Source organism: Sander vitreus, chromosome 8, assembly GCF_031162955.1.
Source record: "Sander vitreus isolate 19-12246 chromosome 8, sanVit1, whole genome shotgun sequence".
Taxonomy (NCBI): domain Eukaryota; kingdom Metazoa; phylum Chordata; class Actinopteri; order Perciformes; family Percidae; genus Sander; species Sander vitreus.
Genome location: NC_135862.1, coordinates 20005915 through 20022945, shown reverse-complemented (window position 1 = coordinate 20022945; position 17031 = coordinate 20005915). Strand labels below are relative to the sequence as shown.

Sequence of the window (17031 nt, the reverse complement as noted above, 5' to 3'; positions counted from 1 at the left end):
CAACTAGAACCCAATAAGAGGGCGTTTACGTGTCACGTCTTCGCCATGCTAGGAAACGCAAATTTGCGTCTGGCACAAAACCGGTAAATGCTAGAATGTACCCACAGAACGAGTCATCAAACGAATCTGGCATAATACGCAACAGGCCCCCAGGAAGTGCGCCGGGCTTTGAAGCAAATTGAACATAGCGGCCAAACAGTGGAATTGCAACTCCCGGCCCGTCATGTGATGCCCTTTATTTATTTGATCCATTCAGTCCATTAACATTTGTAAAGTCTCGAAGAGCCACATGATTAAGTAGCCAGCTTGGCCGGCTCGGCCAGTGGAGGTCATAGTGCGCCTGCTCTATGGTCCACACTATGCGGAAGCAGCGCCGATCATCCGGGTAATTTTTGGCTCCACGAAGGCTTCATGTGCCACTGAGCAACTCTCATAGGAATGAACGGGGAATATAGGAATGAACCAACTTTTCTGTACAAATTGTGCTCATCCTGTAGGCTAACTCTATTGTTGAGTGAACAATTAGCCTGTCTGTGTGTAGCACAAAGTTCGGATTTTTGTTTGGAGGCTTTGTCAGAGACGGACAGATTTCATAACACCACTCACTTTGAGAGTTATTTTCACTGGTGGTGAGTGCAAATGAAATGCATCCGGCAGTCTAAACTTCACTCATATGACTGCAGTAGTCTTGTCAGAGTGCACAACAGCGTGACTGAATTGGAATTTATTGGGATCTTTAAGCTGACCTAAGCGTGACCCTCGTGGTTTCATTACAAGACTGTTCAAGGCTTTTTCAGCTCATCGCTTGTCAGGAGCTCAAACAAGTTAGCAATGTGTGTCTGTGTGTGTGTGTGTGTGTGTGTGTGTGTATGTCTGTTTTTGAAAAAGCATGAATAAAGGTCCTCTGAGCACGCAAAGACAATTTGAGGATTTTACAGGATGTCACACACAAACACACACACACACACACACACACACACACACACACACACATACACACAAGCTGATATATTGATGCCCCTTAAATGCATTTCATTTTTTCCACTTTTGAAAAAAATACAGAGATCCCTATTGGTTGAGTCTCACCCCACCCTCCGCCTCCTTTCCCCCGGTTTCCCGGGCAACCATGTCAGGGTGGAGGAAAAGAGCAAATCATGTGAGGGCATAGCATCTTTCTCTCCCCTCTCTCTTGTCCTCTCTCCTAGTGTGTGTGTGTGTGTGTGTGTGTGTGTGTGTATAAAAGCCTCTCTCTCCATGCTTTCACTTCAGTCTCAGTGCAAGACTGAAGAGAGGGGAGGGGGACACGACCAAAGGAGATCCCTGTGTTACAGTGGGAGACATTTCTTTGACCTTCTTCCTCACTTTCTCCCCCCTCTCCCAATGTGTTTTGGGTTTCCGTCCTTTCCTCCTCCTTCGTCTTCTTCTTAAGCATCTCTGCTCTGCTTGGACGGTGGCTGCATCGATGCAAAATGGGTTGTGGCAATTCCTCAGCCACCAACACCTCAGAAGGTAAGTGTTTTTAGGGAATACGTGTTTTAAGGAATGTGTATGTGTGCATCTATACTCTATGTGTGTGTGTGTGTGTGTGTGATAATAGGTGAGAGTATGAGGGAGAGAATTGTCACTATTCGCACCAAGGGGAGAGGGTGTTTTGAATCTAAATGAAGTGTGTTGGGTTAGCCTTGGATTTAGCATATGTCCTCAGATGTGTCCATGTGTGTGTGCATTATCTGTGTGCCTCTCAGTGTCTTGATTTCGTTCATAAATAAAAAATACTAAAATAAATAAATAGACAGCCTTATATCATGATAAATGTTTGTGTCTCAAAATAAATGACTGTAAAACGTATTAAATTTTACCAACCAATGTTCATCAGTTTGCGGCATACTGGCTCCCACTCTGTAGTGTGTCTGTATGTGTGCAGTGGTCTCCTAAAGCTATGGGTGGTGGGTCGATCATGAAGGGTCTCCCATAACATATATTCTAGTATAAGACACCAGAGTAGAAGCCTCAGGAATGTTACGCTTTGATACTGTAATTACATTGCTAAGGTCTACATTGACACAAAAGCAAGTCCTCCATACAGTAGGTCACAGTTTTTTTATGGGTTTTTCTTTCTCTTTATGTGTTTGCACTAGTTTCCATGGATTTTGAGTAAAAAAGGCAAGCAGCATTAGTGACATTCACCCGCCTTTGTCAATCAGGTTTGATTCATAAAGCCTGAAGGACACATTTCAATGGAGAAATACTGGATTGCGTGGTTATGTATATGTGTAATATATAACGAGTAATTTATCCTGATACAATACATACCTGTTTTAAATTATACTGAACAAATCTCTGGGCACCACAGTCAAATTGAGGTAATAATTAGATTGAAGTATCTGCAGGATTACCTCACCACCGCTGCCCATCAAAGCAGTATGGTGTGTGTTTGAGTGTGTGTGTGTTTGTGTGTGTCTGTGTGTGTGTGTGTGTCTGTGCGTGCATGCGTGTGAGTGTGTGCGTGTGCTTGCAGGTACCTAATCAGTGCTTGCCAGGCATGTTAACAGAACCACAGACTGCTACTGGGAAACGCGACCCAGTGTTATCATTTGCTTTACATTTAAGGTTACTTTGTCTGTTAACAGCATCTAAGTAGGTGTCTGGGTTTGTCGTAAGCGTGGCTTGTTTGTCTATGAAAATCAGCAGCTGTGTTTATTTCAGTGCAGCAGGTCTTTTTCTGGTCCTTTGAGGTCAGCGTTCAGCACAATGACAAGGACGTGTGAAATCCTGTCACTTTGACAAATATGGACTAATGGTTGCATTGTATTTGTCCGTGCCAGCTGACACCAGGCCAGAGTTAAAGGACACTATTGTGTTCTGTAGAATTAAGATAGAAGCCCCCTATTTTATTTTAACCCAGGATGTATAAATGTGTCACTACACATTTGTGTTTTATGTTTAAGTGTTTATTTGGTAACACTATTTTATCACCCACCTGCTTATCAAGCAGTATATAAACATGTAATAATAGCTTATAACACACTATAATGCAGACACAAGTGTTTATTAATCGCTATCTATAACTCCTGTAATAATATTAAATACTCAACAAGTCATCCAAAGCACACAAAGATATAGGTTGTTTATTCCTACCCTCTAATATGACCCACAGGAGGAACAAGCATCCCTAGCGGCGGTAGGAAACACAAACCAATGTTTCCACACTATTATATTCTGTCCAGTTTAGATAACAGCATCTCCTGTTTTATATTATCCTTTACTGGAGATGTACAATTGTGTCACTACACAGTTGTAGTTATGTGTTGAAGTGTTTATTTACTTGCTAACATTACTAACATGATATAATGTAGATGTTAATAGATATAGCAGTTATACGATTTATATAATAACTGTAACTATTCCTGTGGGCAACCATAAGTGCAGGCTGATGTATAACCAGATAATGATAATACAGTAAGAAGCCATTGTAAATGTTGTCATTTATTCTAAGTTCTTAGCTTTAAAGTCAAGATTCAAGTCATACAAGAATGTTTTAAATTTCAAGCTTACCAAACTCAAATGACCGCCTCGGTGCACTCTATATCACATTGCTCATCCCTTGTCTTATGCACCCAGATGTGCACCCTTGGACATGAATGAGCTTTTGTCAGGCTACTGAATAGACCCCTGTGTCATGTCACCAGACTCAAACATTTACCGTGAAAAAAAGTCCTCTCCATTCCTTTTAATAGGATGGAATTCACTGTCTTTCTGTAAAATGTAGATTATCCTGCTTCCTACTGTTACATCTTATTCGTGTAGTGTTCTTTTTGAAGGTACATTTCTACACTAATGGAAAATGGCATGAAAAAATGATTGAAGGGTAAAATTGAGGCTTTTGTTCTCCCGCTATTAATATGATACTGTACGTTTAAGCAGGATGTTAGATTATCCTCTAAATGAATGCATTGTGATCTCATTTAGATTGTAATCAAGTTTAGCGGACAGCCTGTGGCTCAGCAAGGAATGAGCTTTTGTTGGATCATAAAATACTCAAACAGTATTGGGATGAGCATGAGAATGGGTGTCATTTGGAATCGAGGCATTTCCCACCGTATGCCTTGTATCAGTTTGCAACATGTCCTCTGTAACCCTTCAAAGGCAAGTTGTGAATTGATTTAGAGAGTTTGAGTAGCCTACAGTAAATACTGAGAACCATTATATACTGCAAACTTAGGCACTCAAATTGACTTGCATACAAGTGACAATGCCCTTAAAATATTACACTGAAGTATAAATCCTGCCTTTAAAATGTTAATGGTAATTTGATATTATTGTTTGTGTTTTGTGCTATTTGTATGTATTTTCTTTTTGAGTTTTGTGTATTTTTAAAGGCCAATATAGGGATGCAGAATATTTGCGTCAAAATAAACTAAGACTACAATAGGCTTGTACATCTTGTAATCCAAGCCTAAATAGACATTGAGGCATTTTTTGTTACGTCAGGTACATGAAAAAACACAAAATACGATATATAATTTTTAGCAATGCAATACGTTATGTGTACAGAATAACCAACATACTACATTTGCAGTATAAACAATCCATATAACAATCCATATACAAAGAATACATAAAATGTAAGATGAAAAAAATGGATCCAGGAGGATTTAAAGTAGCTTCCAGATACTGGCAAACAACTAGAGCCTGAGCCACACGACCTTATCTCCACCATGTAACCTGAAAAGAGGACAGGCTACACAAACACACAAGAAGCAAAACTGAAGCGCATCATTCATAAGGATAGGGGAATGCAACAAACAGAGGGAGAGAGACATTCAGCCTTAACAATTACAGGCGGTCTACTGTAGGTTCTTCACTTACCGAAGCCTCACACGTTCCTGTCTCTACTGCCCTAGTCTGGGTCAAAAGATTTACATTGCTGGGATAAAGCCTGACCTGTCCCTCCCCTCTCGCTATCTCCACTATCAGGGCTTAGGGCCTCCAAGGACATAAAATAGTGGAAGCTGTTATTGTTGTTTATAAGTATGGTTCACATTCCATGGCTTTTGAATGGTGGTCTTTGTTAGTGAGGTAACACACTTCCTTCAATACGTTTCATTATGAAGATTCACTAAATCTGGTCTTTTCATCTGTTTTCAGGGCCAGCAGAAGTGTCCAAGGATGTGTAAGTACATCAGTCATTTTCTAACTACGCCTCAATAGAGCTTCATTCCTCTACCCACGTAGAATTCATGCAGTATTCATTGTAGCAAAGTATTTATGTCCGCACTGACATTATAGTGATGTTATGCAAGTATACAATAATACATTTTCATCTAAAACATTATACAGTAATAGTAAAAGTGCAAATAAAAGCATTCAATTAAAACATATTTCGTTAAAATAAAGGTTGTACACAGCAATAAAATACCTACATTTTCCTGTATTTTATAAGTTGACTAACACAAAATGCTAATTTCTTCTTCTTTTTTAAATCCGTAAGACAAATACCTTATTATGTATATGAATTTAGATATAATTAATATGGTCAAAAAATAGGCTAAGGATTAGACCTTTGAGCGTTTTTTAAAACATTGCTTTCACATTTTACATTATATAAAGTTTTGACACTCAACACTTTGTTGTTGTTGTTGTTGTTTTTCACATTGAAATTATGCACTGTGCCTTTGGCATGCATTTTAACATAGATGGAACAGCTTTAATATTGAAATTCAGATCCCTTTCAAGCATAAATATAATTAAGAATACCATTTAATATTTATATTGTAATATTGTCAGCTCTTTGGATATGTGCTTGTACAAGATTTGGCTTTTTATGTGCAGATTTTGCTACAACAATGTGTACAATTTGCTTCACTGATACAGCAGACTTAAGAAACAAGCGAGGTTGGGATTTACACATATGTGTCTTGTCTTGGAAAAAAGGCAACACCCCTGCTGCTGCAACATACGTTATGTCACTAGCTTTGATTGATAACGTAGCATTTTACGTTAATATAAGGCAATGCTGCGCGACATGATGCAAATGTTACAAGCTGAAGCTGCACTTTATTCAAAGCTCAAGTGGATTTTTTAGGTTACTATTCACAGGGCATTTGTCATAATCTCCATAACTTTAAAAACTCACGTGAAGGCAGAAGGGCTTGTGGTGCTCCATGTGTGAGAATATAAACAAAGTCACGTGACTGGGGGCAGAGGGCATCGCTGAGGGCAAGATTGAATGATATAGCAAATTTAATTTGATTTACCTTAAGTAATGATGGGCGTATTATCGTATTAATGCAGCCACAACAGCAACAAAAGAAGAAATAAAAAAGAAAGAAAGAAAAGTTTATTTAGGACTTTTTCGCCAGAGGGGCAGCTAATCCAGTCAGGGCAAACGGGCTGTTGCCCGGGCCTGTACCTGTGCACGTGAAGATATTGAAGATAGATGAACTCAACACTGATGGACAGTATGCAAAACTTACATGAAAACATTCCTTTAGTTTGTTATGTTTGTATTTTGCTTCATATGTCATATTAAATAATATAGTTATTTTCTTCATGACATGCAATACAAATTTGATTTGGAAATTAATTATATTTGTATGTGAGAGTAAATGTTGTTTAGATACTGTATGTTGGCAGAATGAAGACTTATAGTGATCCATACTTATATTTACTGATAAATGCAGAAAAAAGCTTTAATTTACTTGAAAGTTGGCTCATCTCTGCTTAACAAAATACCAGAATATCAATACTGAAAAACACAGACTTCACTGTAAAAAAAGCGATAGACTATAAAAGAAATGAATAGATACTTGACCATTAAACAGGTGCCCACGGACTCTTGCTTAACCACTCTTTTGGTAAAAAAAAATTAATTTGTTCCGGCAGAAATTGAATTGAATTGAAAATTCAATTCAATTTTTCTGTGAAATGTCACATACAGTAGAGAACAGGTTGTCCTTTGCCATCAACAGGAATCAAAGCTCTGGGAGGGGCAGCATTTCCAAAGCATTTCCTGGAATAAGGGAGTGTGTGTGTGTGTGTGTGTGTGTGTGTGTGTGTGTGTGTGTGTGTGTGTTTGTATGCTCCTTGATAACCATCTCAGCAGCCAGCACAGGACCCATGAGTGCTGACAGCAGCACACCACTGACTCACTAACGGTTTCTAAGACTGTACTACACAACAACACACACACACACACACACACACACACACACACCAAAAGAATAATTATTTTGCTTACACTGTTGGAAAAATAACAGTGAATTAGGTGGTGGAGCGTCATGTCAGCCCTTAAAAAACAAACAACCAAGAACAAAACCCCTAAAAACGGGGCCAATTGGAAATTGGCTGGCAGTAGCCTTGTTCCAGACCTAAAACAAAAATTGGCAGTTTGGCCTGATCATTAGTTTTTCAGAACTCCCAAATGGGAATTAGCAGAATTCCCAAAAGAGCTCTGCAAATGAGCAAATGCACTTTCCCAGTCCAGTGCTTAATGGAAGATTTCATTCTCCACGGTGAATGGAGATTCTTCATTCACCGTGGAGGCATGTGAGAAACAAGAATTTAAGGTAACACAGGGTGAGTAATTGATATACAAATGATCATTTTAAGGATGAAGTATTCATTTAATGTTCCTCATCAGTGTGTACTGTACTCATGTTTGTTTGTTGTCCTCCGTGCTCCTGACCTGTGCTTCTTCTCTCAATCAGGACAGAAGATCCTTTGGGAGACGATGAGAAAAGAAGGTAATTGTCTGCATTTCTTTCTTCACTTTTAGTTTGTATGGTGCAGGTGGATGCATTTTACTCATATAAATACACTTTTGTAGTATGCAATAACAAAATACTGTTCTTTGTGGCATACATATGTGAATATTAATAGGCCTTTTTAATAGAGAACATTTTGACAAACACAGGTGTAAATAATGAGATAAATGATGGCTCAATTCCATTTGAGCCACACTTTAATAGAACAGATATTAGGATTTTTATTTTAAGATATGATTATTGCCAATTATTTTTTATCTGTATATATAAAGCATCTTAATGTAATTATGTAATGGGTGTTGGGGTGTCTATGTTAGCAAGATTGGTGTTGGTACAGTAGGTAGGGTCCTTTGCTTGTCCAACTTTTAAACAGGTGTGGTATCTTCCAAGAACAGTTAGAAAAACATAAAGAGCTAATTCATTGCTAAAAGGAGAAACGGTATGCAATTGAGAACCACCACAGCATAATTAAAACCCTTACTATGTCTTTTAATTGCTAAATTCGAATCCTCCTCTCTCAGGAACTATGGTGGCGTATATGTAGGTCTACCAGCAGACCTGACCACTGTGGCTGCCAGTCAGTCCAAGTCCACATGTAAAGGTAAACATCTTTAACACTGTACTGTACATTTCATATTCTGGAAATTTGATGAGAAGCTTGTAGTTAAGCAGTTCAGGGTGTAGAGAAATAATCCCTAGTGGCTGAGCCACCACCCCATGAAACCACGTGCCTGCCTGCCTACAGCATTACTGGTTTTATTTGACCTTTATTTTTACTGAATCTTAATGAGAAGCATTCCCTTTACTATTACAGTTTAGGTTTTCATACCTGTGAAGATGAATATAGTTCACAACATTTATTTTTGACTATGGCGTAGTCAATAAAGGAATTTTATTTCCCTGTTCTTTGTTTTTTTTAAATCAATAAGCACCTTTACAAAAGCCATGAGTAGCAAGTGAGATTAGTTTTTTCGGGCAAATTTTTTCAAATTGTTTTTAGTGTTTGTTGTTGTAATCCTTATTTCGACAACAAGAGGCTTTCTCTCAGGGCATCTGTACACCTATCGGCTTTATTATTAAGTGTTGCATGTTACTGATTTTCACAACAGTCTTATTCGATCTCTTGTAATTTTGTCTCGATTTTGTAATGTGACCAGTATTAAGAAACAAACTGCTACCTTTGCTGTTGTATTTTGCAGTCCTGAAGGCTTTTCTCTTGTGTTTTTCGTCTCATGTTTGTCCTAAAAGCTCATTGAGGTAAACATAATAATGAATTGATTCATTTTCTTATCCTCTTGCACAACGAGTACTGACTCTTTTTTCCACTGAGGTCTTTCAGTTCAAACTGCTGGGAAGAGGGCGTGTGTGTTTTTTGAGCACAGTCTTGACATTGAGACAGAAACACAAGAACATGAAATTTGTCAAATAATTGTCCTATAAATATCCGGGCACTGATTCTGTTTCCCCCCTCTTGCAGACTAGCAGATACTGAAGGGAACACAACACAGGTACTTTAAAAACTAGGCTGCTTGTTCAGCTCATCACCTGCTCTTCTGTATTTTGTCTCTTAAAGTGAAGCTGGTACAAAGACTCACATGAAAGTCAATGACTCTGTCCTTTGTCTCAACAGGATCCTGCATATTCATTCAGCTACAGACACTCGTATTACAAGCAGAGAGCATATAAATGCTCCTATTCTGGCTCATCACACACTGAATAATATCTCAGGCTTTAACACTGTCATTAAGCGAGGATGTGGACAGCTTGCTGGGGATCTGAGGAAGCTGCCTAATGGAGTCATGGGTGGCACAGTGACGCAGGGACGCACAGCAGAGGTCTGCATACGGCATCCATCATCACTCTGCAAAACAAATAAATAAAAAATGTGGGCATCGAGGCAGACAAACATCCACCCTGTGACTGGCTGTGGGTGGCAGCAACGGGCATTGTGACAGCCATCTTGGCTTCTCGGTGACGGCACTGGAACGTTCTCTTTCTTTCTCAGGAGGAGAAAGGGGACCCAGCCAAATAACTAACTAACTGTCTGGGACACAGACACAGACACACACACATTCCCAACAGCCCTCTGCAATAATAATCACTGCTCAGTTATTTCTCTCAGAAGTCATCAATGATTCATTGTGTGGCAGAGGCAGAGAGTTAGAGAGACCGAGAGAAATCAGAAAGCAGCAAACACATTCCTGTTAATGCATCACAGAACATCAAGGGGTTATTGAAAATATAATTGATTTCAATCAGGGACCTGCTGCAACTAAAGAGTCAGAAAATGACATTGTTTTTAATGAGTCTAAATGTTAATAACTAAGTTAAATCAAGAGTGTTTTAATCAATGTCCCAAATGTCCTGGGTGCATCAACCAGGTCGTACCTGGTGTCGACACTTAACTTGTGCCCCAGACTGATTGTGTAACATCAGCATATGAGTCATGATACTTAGATGATCTCTCTCTCGCTCTCATGCTCTCTGCAGCATGTTGTTTTCCCCCTGAAGAGCTCTGATTCTAGTGCTTCTGGGTAATTCACACAGCTCTTGCAATCTTTCTCGGAAGTCACGCAGTTTGTTCGTATCAGACAACATGAAATGCAATCTATTGTGAAACAGCAAAAACAAAAAACGCCTCATTAAATTATGTTCAGTTGCAAAAGATTGTCAAAAAGGAAACATTTTAAGACAGGCAGAGTTGGTGGTTGTGTTGTATCATTCCTCATTTTTCCTACAGTTTATTGACTTTGTTTTGTAACTGATTCTATTACAATCTATTTTATAAATGATCTATCACACTTTATTGTGAACTTTGTTCTTCTGTATGTAATCCTTGATGGATAAAGCTGGTGCTTTGCTGTATTTTTCTAATTGTCAACAAGTCCCATGAAAAGACTATATATATATAAATCCCCACAAGCTGGGTTCCTCTACCAGAGGCCTGGGAGCCTGAGGGTTCTGCGCAGTATTTGGTGAAGCCACTCCCCCAGTTTGGGGGTTACAGCCCCGAGTGCTCCGATTACCATTGGAACCACTGTTGCCTTCACATTCCACATCTTCTTTAGCTCCGATTTAACCCTTGTGTTGTCCTTCTAGCTAAAAAATAAATAATGTTTCAACATTTCTTAGCATTTATTTCTAGGCTTCCGGCACTTTTTAGACCTTTTTTGTTGCTTCTTGTTTAGTTTCAGTAGTTTTTCCGATGTTTTTGTTGCTTATTTTGATATTTCTGTTCCTTTTTTGTCGCTTTGTTTGTCCGATTATCACTTTTTGTCACTTTGCCGTTTTTGACGCTTTTTCTGAAGTTTTCAACGCGTTTTTCCCACCAGTATAAACACCACTAACACTAAATTATAAACACTAGTTTCACACTTATTCTTGGAATTCATGGTCAATAAATACCTCATTTTTGAGTTTAAAAAGCAGAAATGTGCTATAATATTGAATAAAACTCCCAAAATATAATGAAAGAAACTGAAACTGATCATTAATTTTACTTGTGAAGAGCGTTGTATGGAACCATCCATGTTATTTTTGGGCAATTTGGTCGAAAGAAACCTATATTTCTGATATAGAAACTTTAAAAACGGGCCATATTTGACCCAAGGACAACAGGAAGGTTAAGCCCTTGGTATGTTTCATGCCTCTCATGTTCCTTCTTCTTGATGTTGCTGCTACATCTATCACAACTACCTCTGGTATGGACAGTTTGGCGATTTCCTCATCCCTCCGATCTTGATCTTAGCTTCTAGCCGCCTTCTCCATGCAGGGTACTATGTTCATCTTGTAGCCAAGCATCTCTAGGATCACTAGAGATGCTTGGCTGTGTATATCAGCTTGTTGTTTTCAGTGAAAACATCTTCATCACATCACATCTTCTAGGGTACTCTTTCTCTTAGCCTTGTTAATCGACCAGGTGGTCTCCAGGTATCTAGCTCACTTATGATCATCTCTCTCAAGTCAGCTGCCCTTGTGTTTCAGTTGCCCTTTACTTTCAGCTGCCCTTGTGTTAAGCCTGTCTTTTCTTGGAGCTTGGTACCCAACCTCAGATTGTAGGGGGGATGACATCCCCCCGCTGACCTTGCGTCCTGTCCTTGTTGACACGGGCGACGTCCAGTATGACTCTCCTGTTTGGGGTTTCGGTTTTCTGTGGCACTCAGCACCAAGCCCATTCTTCCCACTGAAGAAAAAAGTCAAGGTAAAAACATATTAAATATATATTGTTACATTGTTTTAATTATTAATTTCCCGGGCACTGTAGTTTTTAGCAACTGTACCTTAAACAGTAGTCAGGAGAATAGTGCATTTGTTGGGGACTATTTTCAGCTGCGGATTAATACACATTTGGTGCTCTAATGAGAATTCACGGCAGCAGGACAGTGTATATGGAACTACAAATCATCTACAATGCCCATCATGAAGGAAAATGTCACCTAGTACAACGGTGTGACTCATTGTGTTTTTAATCGTTTTTAAACAACAATGGAGGGCTATGGTCGGGAGGAATAAGCTATATCAGGCAAAGGTTATGTTATGGCTGTATATGTGTAAGAAGGATCAATTCATTGTTGTAGGCTTTTTCCCATGGAATCTGTTGACAATCAGAAAAATATAAAATATCACCAGCACAGAGTCCCCATGAAAAAACACATTACAGCTGGGTGGGCATTAAGGGCCAAGGTCATTTGTCAGCCAGGCTCTTGACAGCTCTCTCTTCTAATGAATGTACAACGTCCTCCACTCCCCAGGACCCCAGACGAGGGTGGAAATAGGCCAACTTTAAACACTTGAGATTCAAGAGATGTTCTTTCCGCATTACACAAAACGCTTTCTACGCCTGTGTGTTTGTGTAGCCTTGACTGCCCAGTCGCATAAAAACAGGGACTTCTTTCACCATGCCTGAACACAAGCTTACTGTTTACTGTTCCTGTCTGTTTCTTTCAGAATGATGCCCACTAGCTGCCAAGCTGTGTCACCGGTTATCAGCTACATTGATACTAAGGGATTTCATGTACAGTAGTGTCTTTTGCAAGTCATTTGTCAGCTCAAATTGTCGCAGCATTTACACAGTTCACCTGTGGTAGAGACAGAATGTACTACACATACAAATAGCTTCTTTATGTATTGTGTAGTTTACAGCATATTATAAAAAGAGCTTCAGTGTGCTTACAGTACCACAGCACAGAACCGCACCTGAGACGTTATATTTTTTATGTCCCTTTCTCTGATGTCTACATTTTCACCCTGCTGCTGCCTCAGTTTCCCTGTGTGAGTCCCTAACAGAGGCCTTTGGTTTTTACAGTGTGTCGTGTCGCCTGTCTCTCCCTATTTTATCAGCCCTTCTTTGCCCTTTATGGTTGTTCCTCCTGTATATGATGGATGTCATTGCATTTTCCCTATTCAATTAATCTAACGGGGAGAAGGGGACAAAATGTGGATGAATAACACAGTCTGAAGTCTAGTCCTCTGTATTCAAATGTCGCCTTGGCACATTGTGGGGATAGTTGTAAAAAGCTGTGCATGTTGTTTGAATGTTGTAGAGGTTGAGTATGCTTAGAGAAGTAACATATGTTGTAAAGGAGTAGTTCGACATTTTGGGGAATACATTTATTTGTTTTCTTACCGAGAGTTAGATTAGAAGATTGATACCACGTTCATGTCTCAGAGTGGTATCAATATTCTCATCTAACTCTTGACAAGAAAGCAAACAAAGAGTCAATTTGTAAAAACAGATAAAAGCCATTATAAAACGGAATAAACCAGCAGGAATTTGATTAATATTACCTTGAGTTCACAATTAAAAAAAAAAAAAAAAAAATTATGAAAAGAAAATAATAATAATTAAGATTTCATATCAAAACAACCAAACATCAATTTAATTGATATTCCATGGATTGAATAAAACAAAAATGAAGACATCTGTTTTTGCAAATTAACCCTTCAAATATTTCTCCAAAAGGTCAAACTACTCCTTTAATGTTTGGAAACATAAGATCCTTCAGGTCAAAGCAGCTGTGAACTGTTTTATTTATTGAAATGCCTCTTCACACACTGGAAAGACCTGGAGTGGTCATTAAAAACCCACCAGTGTCTCTTTATGCTGTTGACAGCTGTATGATAATAAGAGGTAATGACTGAAATGATCGGGTTTGTTCATTGTAGGCTATTTTCTCTTGTGTCTTTCATTCACACTGTACTTTTCATCATTCGTGCACAAATTACCTGCTCCTCATGAATGTCAATGCACTCCTTCTCAAATCACTAATCACCGTATTCATCAATGATGCTAACATGAGGAGAAAAAAAAAAAAAACTTGACTGCCTCTGTGAAACTCATCCATTAACATCTGATTCAGTTATTTATGATTAAAGACTTTTATATTGTCCAAGACAGCTGTGGTTATTGATTGTGGTCCTGGTTGAAATGCATCTGCCTTTTGTAATCAATAAGCCTGAGACTTGAGGGATTACATGTGTTCTGTGATGTAGTGTTATCTCAAATTTAAAGGATGTTTCATCCAAATTAGAAGAAGACATATTTTCTAATTTACCTCGAGTGGTTTTATGTGCCCAGGTTTTCTGTTTGTATCTGTTTCTTGCATTTCTGCTTCCACCTGCAGCCCAGTATCCCTAGGAATTACATGCATTATGGACAAATCTACAGCCCACAATGCTAACATTCAGTGTTAATGCAGGAAGTGGCACACGCTATATCTAGCTAGGCACACAGCAAGGTTTGGAAGTCAGGGTGGAAGTCAGAACACGCACCTTTTTATTAACTGTAAAGACAAAGTCTTTCCGGGATATGTTATCCCAGACGACTCCGGAGGCAGTTGCAAGGTACCGAAGGGCCCGAAGGGCTGCAGCCTCTGCCCTGAAAGAGGCAAAGCAGCGTGTGTTGGAGAAGTTCGGAGAAGACATGGAGAAGGACTTTCGGTCGGCACCAAGGTACTTCTGGAAAACCGTTCGCCACCTCAGGAGGGGGAAGCGGGGAACCATCCAAGCTGTGTACAGTAAGGATGGGACGCTGTTGACCTCAACTGAGGAGGTAATAGGGCGGTGGAAGGAGCACTTTGAGGAACTCCTAAATCCGACTAATACGCCCTCTATGGTAGAGGCAGAGCTGGAGGATGAGGGGGGATTGGCATCAATTTCCCTGGTGGAGGTTGCTGAGGTAGTTAAACAACTCCACAGTGGCAAAGCCCCAGGAATTGATGAGATCCGTCCAGAAATGCTTAAAGCTCTGGGTGTGGAGGGGTTGTCTTGGTTGACACGCCTCTTCAACATTGCGTGGAAGTCTGGGACGGTGCCTAAGGAGTGGCAGACCGGGGTGGTGGTTCCCCTTTTTTAAAAAAGGGGGACCAGAGAGTGTGTGCCAATTACAGGGGTATCACACTTCTCAGCCTCCCGGTAAAGTCTACTCCAAGGTGCTGGAAAGGAGGGTTCGGTCGATAGTCGAATCTCAGGTTGAAGAGGAACAATGCGGATTCCGTCCTGGTCGTGGAACAACGGACCAGATCTTTACTCTCGCAAGGATCCTGGAGGGAGCCTGGGAGTATGCCCAACCAGTCTACATGTGTTTTGTGGATCTGGAGAAGGCGTATGACCGGGTGCCCCGGGAGATACTGTGGGAGGTGCTGCGGGAGTACGGGGTGAGGGGGTCCCTTCTCAGGGCCATCCAATCTCTGTACGACCAAAGCGAGAGCTGTGTCCGGGTTCTCGGCAGTAAGTCGGACTCGTTTCAGGTGAGAGTTGGCCTCCGCCAGGGCTGCGCTTTGTCACCAATCCTGTTTGTAGTATTTATGGACAGGATATCGAGGCGTAGTCGGGGTGGAGAGGGGTTGCAGTTCGGTGGGCTGGGGATCTCATCGCTGCTTTTTTGCAGATGATGTGGTCCTGATGGCATCATCGGCCTGTGACCTTCAGCACTCACTGGATCGGTTCGCAGCCGAGTGTGAAGCGGCTGGGATGAGGATCAGCACCTCTAAATCGGAGGCCATGGTTCTCAGCAGGAAACCGATGGAGTGCCTTCTCCAGGGAGGGAATGAGTCCTTACCCCAAGTGAAGGAGTTCAAGTACCTTGGGGTCTTGTTCGCGAGTGAGGGGACAATGGAGCGGGAGATTGGTCGGAGAATCGGCACAGCAGGTGCGGTATTACATTCAATTTATCGCACCGTTGTGACGAAAAGAGAGCTGAGCCAGAAGGCAAAGCTCTCAATCTACCGGTCAGTTTTTGTTCCTACCCTCACCTATGGTCATGAAGGCTGGGTCATGACCGAAAGAACAAGATCCAGGGTACAAGGGGCCGAAATGGGTTTCCTCAGGAGGGTAGCTGGCGTCTCCCTTAGAGATAGGGTGAGAAGCTCAGTTATCCGTGAGGAGCTCAGAGTAGAGCCGCTGCTCCTTTGCGTCGAAAGGAGCCAGTTGAGGTGGTTCGGGCATCTGGTAAGGATGCCCCCTGGGCGCCTCCCTAGGGAGGTGTTCCAGGCACGTCCAGCTGGGAGGAGGCCTCGGGGGAGACCCAGGACTAGGTGGAGGGATTATATCTCTAACCTGGCCTGGGAACGCCTCGGGATCCCCCAGTCGGAGCTGGTTAATGTGGCCTGGGAAAGGGAAGTTTGGGGTCCCCTGCTGGAGCTGCTACCCCTGCGACCCGACCCCGGATAAGCGGATGAAGATGGATGGATGGACAAACTCTTTCCCGAAACACAACCAAATAATTTATTTGCCATAATCACGACCTTTCCCCAACCTTACCCATACCTACCGCAATTGCAATATGCTCAGATATTGTATGTGGCATTCTCAACATTGGCATTAGATGTAAAAAACTAACAAAATGTCATTGCACATGCCCCCCCCCCCCCCCTCCATGCACTGTAAACAACACACATTGTATGTATGTATTTCTTAATATCCATAAAACCTGAACAAATGTTTAAGAAAGAGCATTTTTGATAATACAATTATGCTTATTCTTATCTAGTGGATTAGTTCTATACTTGCAGAGTGTAAAACTATAATAGCTGAAGTGAAAAACTGGTTTGGTTGGTGTTCATGTTTTCAAATTGGAAAGCTGTTTCTATTGTTGTTTTATTGAGATATCTAAAATCCTGGACAAATTAAACCAAAGATACATTTATTTTAAAGATATATTATTGTTGTAAATTGGGGGATACAGCTGTTTCAATCGTATTTGTGTGGAGGTAAAGTATTCCTGACAGGCACTCTTACACTTTTCATTCAGCAATCTTTTTACCGG

General features: G+C 40.6%; 1 protein-coding gene across 1 annotated transcript; it reads left to right on the top strand.

Moving 5' to 3' along the window:
- The first annotated feature begins 1219 nt into the window (after positions 1 to 1219).
- Positions 1220 to 14158, top strand: c25h12orf75 (chromosome 25 C12orf75 homolog). The gene is made up of 6 exons (XM_078257392.1): positions 1220 to 1509; positions 5149 to 5173; positions 7710 to 7745; positions 8288 to 8367; positions 9244 to 9274; positions 9397 to 14158. Exons 1-5 carry the CDS (start codon positions 1470 to 1472, stop codon positions 9246 to 9248), a joined length of 186 nt encoding a protein of 61 aa, XP_078113518.1. The 5' UTR covers positions 1220 to 1469; the 3' UTR covers positions 9249 to 9274; positions 9397 to 14158.
- The last annotated feature ends 2873 nt before the right edge of the window (positions 14159 to 17031 follow it).

Bases quoted from the DNA above. Each gene is read 5' to 3' on its own strand.
- c25h12orf75 (XM_078257392.1), top strand. From the start codon at position 1,470: ATGGGTTGTGGCAATTCCTCAGCCACCAACACCTCAGAAG. The intron at 1,510-5,148 runs GTAAGTGTTTTT...ATCTGTTTTCAG, and splicing joins AGCCACCAACACCTCAGAAG to GGCCAGCAGAAGTGTCCAAG. The intron at 5,174-7,709 runs GTAAGTACATCA...TCTCTCAATCAG, and splicing joins GCAGAAGTGTCCAAGGATGT to GACAGAAGATCCTTTGGGAG.